The sequence below is a fragment of the Trifolium pratense genome, unplaced genomic scaffold (assembly GCF_020283565.1).
Source record: "Trifolium pratense cultivar HEN17-A07 unplaced genomic scaffold, ARS_RC_1.1 scaffold_143, whole genome shotgun sequence".
Lineage (NCBI taxonomy): Eukaryota > Viridiplantae > Streptophyta > Magnoliopsida > Fabales > Fabaceae > Trifolium > Trifolium pratense.
This window is the reverse complement of record NW_025721043.1, coordinates 1-16,001: the sequence shown is the minus strand read 5'-3', so window position 1 is coordinate 16,001 and position 16,001 is coordinate 1. Positions and strand designations below refer to the sequence as shown.

Below are 16,001 nucleotides of genomic sequence, written 5' to 3'. Positions count from 1 at the left end.
GGTAACAACATCTGTCTATAACAGACAAGTGTTGATACACCTTGATCAACACCTGTCCACTGTATGCCAGGAATTTCAGTGTGGATAGAAGGGAAATTAGATTATGATTTTTTATGATTTTATGCTTTTTATTTATTTTATTTTGTCTTTTAATAATGTCTTAATTTCTTGATTGGAATTCCTCAATGCTAAAGTCTCGACAAGAGTTTGGTTTAAAGGCAAAAATATATTCTCAAAGTTTATTAAAAAAAAAAAAGAGTTCCAATCCTTTAAATTTACTAGAACATCGACCCGTGCGGTGCACAGGTCTGATTAGCTGTAAGATATATAATGATTAAATAAGATATGATAATTCCAATAATGTAAGGTATATGAAAAAAGTTGAGTAACATTAAACGATAGTTCAACAATAGTTTTGGAAAAATATTCATACAAAGAAAATTATGTTATATTACGGAACACTTCCTTATAGTCCACATTCGAAGTCTTAGTCGTATCTTCACCATCGTCATCAATGATCAATATTTTTAATCATTTTCTAGAAGTAACTCTTGAAATTGCAACATACAACTGACCATGTGAAAACAATGGCGACAGAAGATATATCCCAACATGCTTTAAAGATTATCCCTGACTCTTATTAATAGTAATCACAAAAGAAATCATTATAGGAAATTGTCTCCGTTGAAATTTAAAAGGAATTCTCACGTCAGATGGTGTCAGAGAAAATCTAGGTATGAAAACCTGATCACCAATATTACTTCCTGAAATAATTTTTCCTTCAAGAGCACGTTTTCTCAATCTCGTAATAATAAGTTTTGTTCCATTGCATAATCCTAATTTTTGATTCAAAATCCTTAATAGCATAACTGAAACTCCAACTTTAAGTCTAACTTGTGATTTGGAAGTCCCAGCGTAGAAATCGTGTTAAAAAATTCGGGAGTATGAACATCATCCACTATTTGACCGTCTACATTTTGTGTGAGTGAAGTATCATAACTCAAATATGTTTTTTCTTCATCAGGAATTAAATCCAATATATAATCATTTATTGTCCGACTATTGAATTTTTTGGAGCTAGTATAGCTCTATTTTGGAAATACGTTATATCGTTATGTTTTGTAAAAATTGTGGATAGGTGCTTTCAACGATAGAAGCAAGAGGATCACCTGAATTTGAAATCAATAAATCTGATGGAATTTCAAGTTTTAAATCATCGTCATTGTCATCTCCAATTTCTCCATCGCCAACACCCAAAACTCATTCAGAAAACAATCTTCTTTGTTCAACGTCTGCACTCGAAGCACCACCAATAAGCCTCATGTTTTTACTCAATGTTAAAACTTCACAAAAATTCCAAAAAATCGAAGAATTAATAGTAGCATGAACAACTTCTGGCCTTGTACCTTTGGGTATTACTGGTAGAATTTGTCTAAAATCTCCGACAAAAACAACAACTTTTCCATCAAAGGGAATGTGTTTATTTTTTTCATCAACAGACTTGAGAATATCTTTTAAAGTTCGATCAACAGCTTCTAAACAGTGTTTGTGCATCATTTGTGCTTCATCCCATATGCATTTTGTATTAATAGCGCCAAAGGGATTTTAGGAACTATGGTGTTGAGAGGAATACAAAACCTTGAATGTGTTGTTCTACCGCCAGGTATAAGCAATGCAGCGATCCCACTTATGGCAACTGTTAAAACTATCTCATCTTTTGAGCGTAATGTGGCTGACATGGCCCTCCAGATAAATGTTTTCCCTGTACCGCCATAACCATAAAGAAAAAACACATCAGATTTGTTTTCGTTAACTCTTGTCATGATTGTGTCATATACTTTACGTTGTTTTGAAGTCATAGTTGACATCAATCTAACATGTTCCTCAGCTAATGATTGTCTGTTATAATTCAATTCATCGTGTATTAAACTATTTTGTATATCGAGAACTATTGATGTGTCTGCTCTAGGCATTGGAGGATAATCTTTTAAACTTTTCCCACAACTACGTAACATCATCTCAATATCTGCTAGTGCATATTGTATAAATTGATCATCGGTTAATATTAAATATGCAATGTTAAAATCAAAATAATGAATATGATTAGTGACATGACTATGGTTGTGTTTGGTTGTATTGCAAAAAAAATTGATTTAACATAATTGAGTTTGATAGATTTGATTTTTGTTAAAAGTGAGTTAAACATAATTGATTTATGTTTGGATACATTAACGTAAAAATAAAGGGTATTTATAAAAAATATCAATTCTTTTTTTTTTTTTGACAAAATTTGTAACACCCAAACCCATTATTTATATATTTCTACCTTAGTAAAATCTTTTTCAAAATACGCAACGGAAAATCACATTTAATTTATTGAATGTCGGTTCGAGTATTACACTCCTCTACCAAAATAATACTAATGTAGTTAATTAGTAAAAATACTTGTTTATACAAATGTTAAATCAACTAATGTATTTATTAGCTATACAAAACAACCTAGATAAGGAGACTCTATATACATATAAAACCCCTTTTTCCCGTGTCACAATCAGAGCAGAGCTTCACCGACGACTCGACATCGAATACCACAAAACCTGTAAATCTGGACCCCCAACGGTCCAGCACATAACACATAAAAGAGAGTTAGATAACATACTCAGAATATACAAGTGTAAGTAAATGGTACTTAAACACTTCTTCATAAAAACATGCATAATCATACATTATACATATACATCACCATCATTCATGCATATTCATATATCATGCATATACTTCATTTATCACCTAATCAATCATCCACAAAATACACCAAACATATAGTTTCACGTCGTCTCGGACAATACCAAAACATCAACAAATACATTGTTCAGATTATGGTCATGACGGACCCTGCGTTGTTCATTTTATAGTCATGACGGACTCTGCTCCTCACATACGGATTAACAATCAACATTTACCAAGTATGTGTCAAACATCATTTATTATAAAATGCACACATAATCCCTAATGCAATCTAATGCTTCACATTCATGTTATGTCCTCTAGACACCTCTAATGCATGTGGTACCATCGTCTTTATCAGAGTATTTCACCTCCGATATCCGTCTTTATCAAACAAATATAGTTCGATATCCTTCTTTATTGGACAAGCCAATATCCCTAAATATTCATGATGCATGCACTCAAAACTCATGAATATATTCATCAACAATTTTGGCATATAGCCCGTCAACAATAACGTGGAACACTATCCAACGTCCGTCTTTATTAAGATAATCAATACCTTAATATCCGTCTTTATTAGAATAACATAATTCTAATATCCTTCTTTATTAAGTTGATTAACACCTTAATATACTTCATTTATACTTCATACATGATTAACAATCAATTAACGATTAGCAATGAGCATTATAAGCATCAACATGCATCAACAATCATGTAAGAATAAGACACTGATTTGAAAATACATGCAAAGGAAGACAGCAGATGAAAATTTGTGAAATCTGCAACATTTTCGCCTGGGGCGAAACATTTTCGCCTGGGGCGAAATATTTTCGCCTGAGGCGAAACATTTTCGCCTGGGGCGAAACTCTGGCGTTTTCTACACCAAATCACCCAAAAATCCCATTTTTCATGTTATAAATCCCAAAAGAGTTTGTATTCAAGCATAACAAACATGGATAAACACAAAAGGACAGTCCATTTCTCAGATCTACATCATAAACATCGAAAAAGTAAAGATTGAACACTTTTTCATCAAAACTCTCAAGAACACAAAGTTCTTGAGTTTAATCTTTCATAAACTCGTTTTTTACCCATTAAATCCTTTCATTAATCATGTTAAAAGCATGTTAAACATAATGAGAACCTTAGGAACGATTTCCATCAAGAAAATCCATTCCAAGCTAAAACGAAAATGGGGTGGAGGAAGTTCGGGTGAGGAGAAATCGACATTCTCCCCTTCCTCGAGTCACCCACGAATATGAAATCTACTCTCTTACCTTGGATCGACGAACTCACGAAGATTGCTCCTCGAATCCCTTCTCCAAGCTCTTGCTCTAGCTTCATGCTCTCCCTTCTCTCTTCATTCTCCCAAAAACAAGAAAATGAAACTTTCTCTCTCTAATGGGCTATAAGTAGCGCCCCCCACTCATGAGACAAGGCCCATTGGGCCTCAAGCCCACTAACTTGGCCCAACTCGCGTTAACTCTCACTAACTCGCGCGTTAACTAAAACTCTCGATAAATAACTTAAAGTTACTATCTTAATTAAAATGACACGTTAAATAAAATATTTTAACACATAAAAATGATAATATGAAAATTGGGTCGTTACAACTCTCCCCCACTTAAAAGATTTTCGCCCTCGAAAATTATGCTACTAAAACAACTCCGGATAACTCCTGTATCCGACTCTCCAACGAAACGCTCAAAACACTACACACTACTAAGTTTGACAAAATTAGTTTATCCCATCCAACACAATTTTTGTCCATTTATCAACAAGAGATCAAGGACGGCCAGTTCCTCAATTTGTCGATAGATAGTCAACAATCATGATATCGGCATAAACCATTCTTATCAAACCGCTAAAACGTCAACTTCGCACGAAACATCCATAGATTCACATTCTACGACCTCACAACGTTACCCTAAAACTGGTACAACCAATTGAACACACTCCGAAAAGGTACTCCCGTGGAATACTCCACAACTCCACAAATCCTATAAGTCTCTGATTCCCTCATGAATCACTTAACCGTGGTACACCACTTATTCATATTCGAATTTTATTCCAACTTATCACTCGATAACCAACAATCACTTGATGACCAACATTCTCAAATCTTCCTCGACACATCCTAGAAATTATCGTTTCTAACCGTCAAATTCCTTTTCTCACATACCTCCAATCATTGAGTCGAGTCTCAATACGACTATTCTGTTCCCAAGTAATCTTTCAACTAACATTTGCATTCCTTAACGCAACCATTTCCTAATACCACTCCTCATTAATTCCTTAGTAATTCGCTACTTCAAAAATTAGACCACTGCCTAAAAAACTACAATTTAATAAACTGCATAATAAATAATTTAAAAAATGATATAAGCAAGGTTACATGAGTAAAAAAATAAACAACTAATAAGTATGGTTTTATAGAAATAGCTGAAAATATTTTATACTTGGAGCACCAAACAAGCGTCTCTGTTTGTGCAAAATGTCATCAATCAAAAGGTGTGAAGTACTTGTCCAAACTATTTCTGGCTTGGTCAGCTGATCTGACACCAATAATGTTGCAAACAATATCCTTAAAAAAGTCCCTGAACCCCAGTGGCTTGTCTCTTTTATTGCCTCTATATACTCCTTGTCATCATCCAGCAAACCCCTTGCAAAACAGGCTTCCTTGAAATTATCATATTTGAAATTATCCACTATTTTTAATTCATCAAAAGAAGTAGGACCTTTGACGTAGTTTAACAACGTCCTCAAATAAAACATTTCACCTGCACCAGGTGAAAAACCTCTTTGTCTTGGAGCCCACTGATGCAAATTTTCTTTCCACACAAACTTAGTTGGGAATTGATTATATGTTAAATTTTTTGCCTCTCGAAATTTCTTGTTTGCATCGATCCATGCCAAAAATTTTGATTGCGACTCTTTGGTTTGTTTAGAACGTCTTCAATACGCTCGTTATCTTCAAATAAAACAGTGTGCTCATCTTCAAGATGATAATTAAGCCGCTCAACTGTAGGCTCTCTATAGTGTATATCAAAAGAAAATATCCTCGACGCAGCTTCACATGCCGACAAATATCTACAGTCATAATACATCTTTATTTCATCAAAACATTGTGACTTGTCGCTTTCATTATCAGATGTATAGAAATTTGTTGTAACACGATCATTGTGACTGACTAAATGCAAAATTGTGTCGTGTGTGAAAATCCTAATATCAATACTCGGTATCATAATTTTAATAGAAATAACATATAAAATAAAATTAAATATAAATAATTGACCCGATCGGATAAAGGATTGAGATTCAAAGGACCTGTTTATATATATATATATATATATATATATATATATATATATATATATATATATATATATATATATATATATATATATATATATATAAATTTAAAGTTTTAAAACAATATCGATTTCAGGAATAAAGATAATAAATCACAAAACAGAATGAAAGTTTATACACACCTCTGAATAAATTAAGTCAAATTGTGGTGAAGTTGTTAACATGAGACATCGAAATGTGAAAAATGCTTTTTGTTTTTTAATAGATTTCAATATTGTTGAAGGTGTTATAGTATGAGAATATATATATATATATATATATATATATATATATATATATATATATATATATATATATATATATATATATATATATATAACTTTCCAAATCACGCATGATAATAACTTTTCAAATCTCACATGATAATTATTCTATAAATTTATGATCCGGTAGAAAAAAAATCATTGATCAAGAAAGACATAAAAATATTTCGTGATGAATAATATAGTCAACAATAATTTTGATATGATATACTTTTAAAATTGATGGTGCTTATCAATTATTGCACATAATTTTAATCACAATTGGTATACTTGCCATAGTGGTTGGAAATATTGCCTTGCACTGGAGGGTTGCAAGTTTGAATCTTAGTCAAGACAAAATTGTATTATTTTTTAATAAAAATTGCAAGATAAAATGGAGGGAAAACAAATTAGGGTTTAGAGTTTGCTTGTGTCACATTAGTACTCATTAACCTAATGAATTAATATTTTGGGTGCAGATTTGGTGTCTCCGTCGTTTGTTGATCTAATTTCTTTTATTTGTCAACAAAAAATAGAAATTAGGACATGTTGCTGGCTCATACTAAAAATTTCCATCAACAACCAATGTTTTAGAAAAGATTTTGGGGCAAACAATAATTTTGGTACTTAAATGTGTAATTCGTTGTTACATTAGTCTTTGAATATATTCAAATTGCAAACAGATCCAGAAATATTTTTTTATTAGTCATTTTGGTACTTGAATATATTTTTAAGTAGTCAATTTAGTTCTTGAATGTATTATTTGTTGGTCAATTTCGCCCAACAAAATATACTATAAAATGAAATACTGGGGATGAATTTGTCATTTCGATACATTCAAGTACTAATGTGACATTGAATTATACTTTAAGGACCAAAATCTTTTATATTATAAGCTTCTATACACAAGCAAACTCTTTTATAAATCTAACATTTTTCTCATATATAATCGATGTCCTAAGAATACATGATAAGTACCTAAAATTATAAGGACACGTGACTTTTAGCTAGGTCGAGCAGCTATATGAAATTTAATAGCACGTTGTGGTGGTGTTTTGAGTGGTGAGCATGGCGAGTGGACTTGTGGGTTTTTAAATGTTTGGTAATACGAAGGGCATATGTAGCAAAATTGTGAAGAGTGCTGGAAGGTTTAAAATTAGCTTGATCACGAAGGTTTAATAAATTAGAGTTGCGTGTTGATTCACAAGTGGTAGTAACAACACTTTCGACTACATCAGGTGGATCGTTAGATGGGAGGTGGCGACTGACTTTTCCGTGAAAGAGATTTGAAAACTCGGCCGAGCAGAGAGAGAGAGAGAGAGAGAGATAGGTGGCGGCCGGTGGTGAGAGGCGAGTGATGGTGGTCACTGGTCGAAGATTTTCCAATGAGGGTGTATGTGGTGGTGGAGTCTGTTTGCGAGATGAGAAAGGAGAAGAGTTTTTTAGTATGTTGGGGTTTGAGATTTGGGTTTTTTATTTTATTTGGGGAAATGAAAAGTTAAATGAATTGAAATGAAAATAAATGGGGGAATAACCCCGCTCGAATTATGGGGTAAGTATAGACACTTAGCGACTCCACTAAGTTATTATAATATATTAGGAGTTAGGATTCGTTTACATTAGGTGTCAAACTTTATTTTGACACCAAATAATAACTCCCGATCTCTGTTCATTCAACGGTTTATATTATTTTACTTAAAAGCTTTATGTGATACTTATTAAGTGATCGTCTCTTTTGCAAAACTTAACTATGCTAACTACTCTTTGTTTCGTTTTCCATCTCTATTATGGAGGGTGCGATAATTGAGTTTATGCGAGAAATAATTACTAGAAGAAAATTCTGGAACAATTGACTTTTCGGTTTAAGAATAATTAGTTTTTAACTGTTATCTGAAGCCGAGTTTTTATCTCTATTGATATGTCATTTATGGAAAGATATTTGGAAGAAGAGTATAGGAAAAAAGGATGAAGAGTCCATATCAATTGGTACAAACTTTCTAACTATGGGTAAAAATAATACCGACGAACAATCCATAACTCAAGAAGAAAATTACTCTATCAAATAGTTAGAAGTAGGTAATCAACATTAATGTACCCTGCCTCTACCCAAACACCAGCTCACTCAACCGTAGGAACTATAATCCCAATGAACGTATGAATATACCATCTGCCCAAACACATAGTCACTCAACCGTCGGAACTATAAGCCTAAGTGATTGAACATAGTGACTTAATCAAATTTTAGGAGATGGCAATAACATGTTTAAACTGATCAATAAAAATAAGATCCCCAAAACCATACCTCATACGGGATTGTGTAACTTACTTCTATTCATACTTGTTAGTAATATATAACTAGATAGATTAGTGAATTATATCATCATTCTAATTAGAATACTTAAATATTTAATTTTCTCGACAGTTGTTATAAAGTAAAGTTATTTTTGAAGTGTTATATTAATAAAGTAAAGTAAAAGAGGATGATATTTTGAGTGTACAAACAAAGGATGAGGCATTCGCTATCGACCATTCATCCAAGATAATATGTTTGGGGAAAAGGAAAACACACACACACACACACACACATACTTTAACACCTCTATCTCATTCTGATCATTTCACTCTTATTTTTATCATTATCATTATTGTACCAACATCACAAACACAAACAAAGAAGCATAAGCACAACAATGGCACTGAGGATGTGGGCTTCTTCAACTGCCAATGCTCTCAAACTCTCTTCTTCTGCTTCAAGATTACATCTCTCCCCTCCCTTTTCCATCTCCAGATGTTTCTCTAGTGGTATATATACCCTATTCTCTTCACATTTACCTTATATGTTTTGTTATGAGCGTAACTTGTTGTCTGTTTGCCTTTCATTTATGTGTAAATTATCTTGCATATATAAAATCAAATTTGAATTACCAATCGTCAGTTGGTTCAGTGGTAATTGACGTTAAACTTGGTATGGATGACCACGATTCGACCCCTCGCAACCAGATTAAACTGGTGGTGAAAGCCAAAAAGAAAATATCAAATTTGAATTTATAAGATGTAACATTTATTTTTGGTCAAATTTTGTAGTCTTGGATGGACTCAAGTACACATCTTCACATGAATGGGTTAAGCATGAAGGCTCAGTAGCCACAATTGGCATCTCTGACCATGCTCAGGTTAGTTAACTTGACGTTATAAGGCTAAACTCTTATCGCTGAGCTACTACCTTAAGTATGTACGCGTGTTGAATTAGACTTTTAACTATAATTTAGGTTAAGCTGTTGAATTAATTGAAGTTGTTGGTTTGCAGGACCATCTTGGAGAGGTTGTGTTTGTTGAGCTTCCAGAACCTGGTGGTTCAGTTACAAAGGGTAATGGTTTCGGAGCAGTTGAAAGTGTTAAGGCAACAAGTGATGTAAACTCTCCAATTTCTGGTGAGATTGTTGAGGTTAATGATAAGCTCACTGGAAAACCTGGCCTGGTAATTCATTCACTCTTCACTGTAATTTTTTGTTAGATAATGGTAATATATATGTGAAAAATAAGCTGAAAACAACTTAGTGTATGTTTGGTATCACAGTGATCTATTGTGATTTTTCAAAAGCAATACTATGTAGCACCGTGATTCTGTCATATTCACTGTGATACCAAACATAGGCTTGGACACATATTATAAGCTATTCTCATATCCTTATGCAAGTGTTTAATTATGCATGCTCATACTTATTTAATTTTCTGCTTTTGTTACTTTAAGATTAACTCAAGCCCATATGAAGATGGATGGATGATCAAAATAAAGCCAAGTGATCCATCTGAATTAGAATCATTGTTGGGTGCAAAGGAGTACACAAAATTTTGTGAAGAAGAAGATGCTGCACATTGAACTTAATTTGAAAACATTATGGGACTGACTGTTTTTTCATATATGTACTATGATCTTGTTATCTACTTTCTTCAAGTGCAATAGAATTGCTTCAAGTTATTGTTTTTTTCATGCTATTATTATTGTCACCGACACTTTAATGTGTCAGTCTATATATCTAGTCCTATAATTAAGAAGCAAATTTAAGTTTCTTTTTTACTTCTATCCATTATTATTTTCACTTGGATGCATTATGTATGCATTATGTTACAAGTTAGAACAACATGTTCAAAAGAATAGAAATATGAAAACGCAAACAAAGAAACACACGATGTTTGATATTTGAAGTTCAACTAATTGTGCTTACGTTTTTGACTGCATAACCGCTGTTATTCCCTTTCTGTTATTTCAAGCACGAGGTTTATGGTATACAACTTATATTTAAATATTAAAGTTCAAATTACAACAATTATTTCTAAAATGTACTGTAGGGGCTTTCACCCCACGCACCCCAATCGAAACCTAATAAACATTTGGGCTCGAGCAACCGACCCATTTTTTGGATTTGCGTAATCTTTTTTTACTTGATAACCAAGTCAACTTTTCTTCTTCATCTTGTCTAGTCAAATGTATATTTTTTCCCTTATAAATCTTCAAATAGATTGAAGCTTTGAGAGGCAACACCCAAGTTAAAAGGAGGCAAGTCTTTTACCCAATAGAAGAGAACAAGTAAAATGAGTTACCATTTGTTGAGATGACTTTAAAGCCTTAGCATAAAATCAAAGACTAATAAAATAAGAAGAAGCCAAGAAAAGCTTGTGAGAAATTGACTTGAAATAATTTGAGGTTGATGGGAATTGAGGTAGGTTGGGCAAGAGCCACTTTTTTCTTAATTTTGAAATTTCATGACTCGGTTACTTGACATGAATTTATTTCAATAATTAACAAGTACGGACAAACTCATTATAATCAAAGTCAAAATTCAATAACAACAAAGTACCAACATTTGATTTCTCTCTTTCCTAGCCTATCACATGGGCTATTGTAAATTATTAAAATTCCATGGCCTAAACTAAACCCTATGGCTTGAACTTTATTTAAATATGTTATATAATGTAATTAACAAGAATATATACTAAGAGTTAGGAACATCTAAATATATATATTTGGTATTACGGTAGGTATGTCAGAATTACGATGATCCGTCGTAATTTTCTAAAAGTTATAATTCGTAGCTTATGCAAAATCATGGTAGATCACCGTAATTCAAACATAGTCACTGTGAGACCAAACAACCTATAACATTGCCACATGTTTCTTGCCCTTGTTTAATTACAAGAGTCTTATAAATCCCATGATTTAAGTTACTTTTATAATCCTTGCAAGGCAATTGTCTGTAGGTCTTGGCACTGGCAAGTAGGTAATTGGAGAATCTGGATTAAGTCTTTCCATCCTGTACATTAAACCAAATTAAATGGATTATTTACTTATTTTTAATTTCTTAGCATATGAATATCTAGCTATATAGAACTTTACATGACATGGCAAATTGTAACATTATTTTATTCTTTTGCATGCTTCAATAGTAAATCAATGATATCAAAATGGAAGCAAGTGTATTAATTAACCTGTAATTAAGAAGAAAATGATGAAGGAAAATAGTTATCTCAAGTTTAGCTAAATCACTTCCAGGACAAAATCTGCTTCCTAATCCAAATGGAAGGAATGATCCTGCTCTTGCTTTGTAATTCTGCACCATATTGTTTAAGTACATATTTTGTTCATTAAATTAAATTCACCAATGCATTAAAGAAAAATTAAAAATAATTAATAGTAATTAATTATGTACATACCTCCCATCTTGAAGGATCAAATTCCTTTGGGTTGGAGTAAGTTTCAGGATCCATGTGAACACCTCTATTCCAAACTAGTACTTTCCATCCTTTTGGTATAGTATAACCTACAATTTTTCATTTAGTTTTCTTTTAATGCTAGGGGGCATGGTTTCAAATTACTGCAGCCATTTCTTAAATATATATTTTTTTTGGACCATTTTTCTTAAATATTTTAGAGATCTCTAAAATCATAATTGCAACCGCACTGACCATATTTGTCCACAACTAAAAGTTTGTTGCAAACTGCGACCGCAACCATAACTTAAAATCGAAGAAATTGTAATGGTGTACAAAATTATCAAATGAGGAAAACAACGTAAATAAATATATGAAATTGAATAACTTACCATTGATATTAACATCAACTTTTGCCAATCTAAAGTTTGCAAACGATATAGTTGTTTTACGCAGCATCTCATCAATAACCTAATATAGAATATATCATGTTAAAGCATAGTTTTATTTTGGTATTAACCGCACATACATAGTAATATAATATGCCATATAATAATAATATGACAAGAAAGAATTCATATATTACATACCTTTGATAAATACTCCATTTGCTTAATTTCCTTAATGTTGAGTCCTTTTTGAGTGGAAGGCCTTATTTCCATGATCTCTTCTTGTTCTTTCTGAAAGGTTCAATTTTTTATTTTTTATTTTAATTCAATAGCTGATTTTGAATGCAACATTATAATATGTATATATGTGGACCTTTTCTATAAACTATGAAATAAAATTAAGAAAGAAAAAAAGTGTTAAAATGAATTAATTAATTCGTACTACATTCGTCCCTAATTATAAGACTCTGTTTGACCACTGCACGTACCAATGCACAATTTTAATCTCTTTAATTTTCTATTAGTAAAAATTATAAAAATTTAATATTTTGAAAATACTCATCAATACAAATTGAACAAGATCTTATATGCTAATATTTACATTATACTAGTATATTATTAAAAAAATACGGTCAAAACAAGGTAAGCGAATAATATATTTTTGTCAAACATGATCTTATAATTAAGGACGGAGATAGTATATTTAAATTACCTTGGTTTTTTGGAGGACATGTGGATGATCCAAGAGGTAGATAATAGTCCACAAAATTCCATGAGCAGAGCTTTCATGACCAGCTAACAAGAACACAAGAAGTAAATCTATAATATCTTCATCTTCCAACATATTACCTTCTTCATCTTTGACTTCCATCAATAAATCCATCATATCTTTTTTCTCTCTATTATTATTATTATTATTAATATTATTCTTCCTCTTTTGGTCCACTACACCTTGCAACATCTTCAGCAATTTCTTTCGTGCCTAAACATACAACCATAAATTAATTAATATATTCAATAATTATAATTAATAATCCATTCCATTCCCTCAATTTCCTCAATCACATGAAGAATATTGCGTTTTCTTCTATCGCATATATTGATAACTTCAACAATATCGCGTGTGTTTGGTTCTGCGGCGGAGAGAATTGATTTTGGCAGAATTGATTCTGTAAAATTGATTCTGGCCAAAATTGATTTTAAGCTGAAGTGGTTTATGTTTGGATATATTCATGAAAAAGTGAGTTGAACAAAAAATTTGAGTGTAAAAATCAATTCTAGAATCAGAAGCTACGATTTCTAGCTTCAAGTAAAATCAATTCTGGAGGCAGAATCAATTCTACTTTTGAGAAACCAAACAAGTCAGAATCAATTCTACACGTCCAGAATCAATTCTGGATGCTCCAGAATTGAAACCAAACATACACATAGTATTTTGTCAAAAAACAATATCATATAGTATAGAATTTTTTTTTCTTTCGAAAACTATAGTATAGAATTATTATTACTAGCTTGCTTAATTTATTTGCAGTCTCAATGACAAGTGGCTGGCATGACATTGACAAATACCAGTCATACCCTCTCCACCGGTGCTAACTGAACAAAAAATTAGCATTAATTATAATCAAGGTACAAGTTTATGGACCAGGAATTAGAAATTTTCATCAAGATTGGACGTTCTTGATTTAACTAGTATTTTAAAATAAAATAAAATGTGTATTTTTTAAACGTCCGATCTTAATCGAACGATTACATAAGCGATGACTGCATGACCGTGACAACAACTAATCTGTTTCCTAAACTTATAAATTCATAAATAACTATATGCGAAGACACGACACTAACATTGACACATGAACACATGTGATAATTCATAAATAGTACACCAAATATTGTACTTAAATGAATATATGTGTTTGATTAACTAACTAACTAACCTTGAGTGCTTTATGGAATGCAAATCCAGGAAGATTGATAGAAAGTGACTTCATTCCCTTGTTCAAATCAATATACAAATTCTCAACCAAACCAAGATCAACATGATCACAATCAGATGAAATGAAGATAATAGTAATAACTTCAAAAGCAAACTTTCTCATCTCTTTAAGAAACTCAATTGGCATGTTCATTGTAGACAACTTTTCTAAATGTTTCACAGCAATATCTTCTATAAGACCAATATAACTTGACAATGCTTCATGACCATTTATAGGAGATGTTATTAATCGCCGCAAACGACGGTGTTCATTATTTGAGATTCCATGGAATGATCTTTTTCCTGTAAGGGCTGTTGCTGAAGAAGGGTAACCAAGTTTAAGATTCTCTTCATCTGTTAGAACCTTACGACATGTTTCTGGTGTACATACTACGATGCTTGGACTTCCAAACAAATGTGTCCTGTACATACCTGTCCTTCCATATCTATGTCATGTAGACAAAGTTAGTCGCCTTAATGAGTAGTTCTATAGATGTATGTTTTCGCTTCTCTGCAGCAGTACACGGTGCAACTTTTGCAGAATTGTTGAAATTCAAAAGTTTAAAATTCAACCATTCTGCCATTTGTTGCACCTCACATCTGCTGCAGAGAATTTGAATTTGTACTATGGTTACTACAAGTCGTCTATTAAAGAAAACTAATTTTGTTAATAAACTTTGTAGCATTGAAGATTTAATAAACTTTATATATATTCAAAATAATTACACAAAAATGAAAAGCACGCAGACAACATCACGTGTCACTGATCTTTTCTGGATGGCAAAAGCAATCCCGTGTCGGATTGAAAATAAAAATATTATAGATTGAGAGTAGTACCTGGAAACAAGATTATTGATGAAGGAATCAGGATCAGATTTGAAAGCTTTGAGGAAGGTAGGCATGTTACCAAGGAAAGGCCATCCCATATCACCTGGTGGGAGTGGGAGAGGTAATTTTCCCAACCTACTAACATAATACCATTCATTCAATCTCCTAATGAAACCAAATACAAATGCATATCCACCTAACAAAGCTACTACTAGGATGAACCATTGTGAATCTAGTAACACCATTTTTTATATTTTTCTGATTTTTTGCAATGTCTCTAATATATATAAACCTTAATTTAGTTAGAGATATTGTTGGGACTTATCTACTTAAATTCTTGCAGTTCAAGATTCATTAGGGGGGGGGGGGGGGGGGGGGTATTTATATATATATGGTACCAAGTGGTCACCGTTTTCCCTACTTCCTTTTGCATGTTGAAACTTGAAACTCTTTTGTTTCTTTATTTTTTATTTATTTATTTGTTTTGCATGTTGAAACATTAATAAAGTTTTGATGATATGGTCTTGTGTATTGTGATGATTTATCATTACATGACACTATTACATGTTTGACTTGTTAGTTGTCAAGGAAAAGTAATTAATAGAGCTTTGTATATTGACTAAACATGGACCATCCCATTTAATATACAAAATATTTGCAAAATAATATTAAACCCTAAAAAATAAAAAGTAAATATAACTATTAGTTTTTTTTGTTTTTTTTTACTAAATTTACTATCTTTCGTTCGGGAGC

General features: G+C 32.1%; 2 protein-coding genes and 1 pseudogene across 2 annotated transcripts; 1 reads left to right on the top strand and 2 right to left on the bottom strand.

The window, feature by feature from the left end:
* Positions 1-441: 441 nt before the first annotated feature.
* Positions 442-5,978, bottom strand: LOC123900976 (annotated as a pseudogene).
* Positions 5,979-8,880: 2,902 nt separating this feature from the next.
* On the top strand, positions 8,881-10,343 carry LOC123900979 (glycine cleavage system H protein, mitochondrial). The gene is made up of 4 exons (XM_045951566.1): positions 8,881-9,149; positions 9,432-9,520; positions 9,655-9,825; positions 10,099-10,343. Exons 1-4 carry the CDS (start codon positions 9,038-9,040, stop codon positions 10,225-10,227), a joined length of 501 nt encoding a protein of 166 aa, XP_045807522.1. The 5' UTR covers positions 8,881-9,037; the 3' UTR covers positions 10,228-10,343.
* A 745-nt stretch (positions 10,344-11,088) lies between these two features.
* Positions 11,089-15,599, bottom strand: LOC123900978 (beta-amyrin 11-oxidase-like). The gene is made up of 8 exons (XM_045951565.1): positions 15,258-15,599; positions 14,383-14,866; positions 13,158-13,427; positions 12,647-12,736; positions 12,449-12,527; positions 12,060-12,166; positions 11,835-11,956; positions 11,089-11,659 (listed from the first exon to the last, which is right to left on the bottom strand). Exons 1-8 carry the CDS (start codon positions 15,491-15,493, stop codon positions 11,566-11,568), a joined length of 1,482 nt encoding a protein of 493 aa, XP_045807521.1. The 5' UTR covers positions 15,494-15,599; the 3' UTR covers positions 11,089-11,565.
* Between the last annotated feature and the right edge of the window lie 402 nt (positions 15,600-16,001).

Excerpts from the sequence above, each read along its gene's own strand:
- LOC123900979 (XM_045951566.1), top strand. The coding sequence starts at position 9,038 with ATGGCACTGAGGATGTGGGCTTCTTCAACTGCCAATGCTCTCAAACTC. Across the intron at positions 9,150-9,431 it reads CTCCAGATGTTTCTCTAGTG|TCTTGGATGGACTCAAGTAC; the intron begins GTATATATACCC and ends CAAATTTTGTAG. Across the intron at positions 9,826-10,098 it reads TCACTGGAAAACCTGGCCTG|ATTAACTCAAGCCCATATGA; the intron begins GTAATTCATTCA and ends TGTTACTTTAAG.
- LOC123900978 (XM_045951565.1), bottom strand. The coding sequence starts at position 15,493 with ATGGTGTTACTAGATTCACAATGGTTCATCCTAGTAGTAGCTTTGTTA. Across the intron at positions 13,428-14,382 it reads CATTCCATAAAGCACTCAAG|GCACGAAAGAAATTGCTGAA; the intron begins GTTAGTTAGTTA and ends TTGTATGTTTAG. Across the intron at positions 11,957-12,059 it reads TTGATCCTTCAAGATGGGAG|AATTACAAAGCAAGAGCAGG; the intron begins GTATGTACATAA and ends AATATGGTGCAG.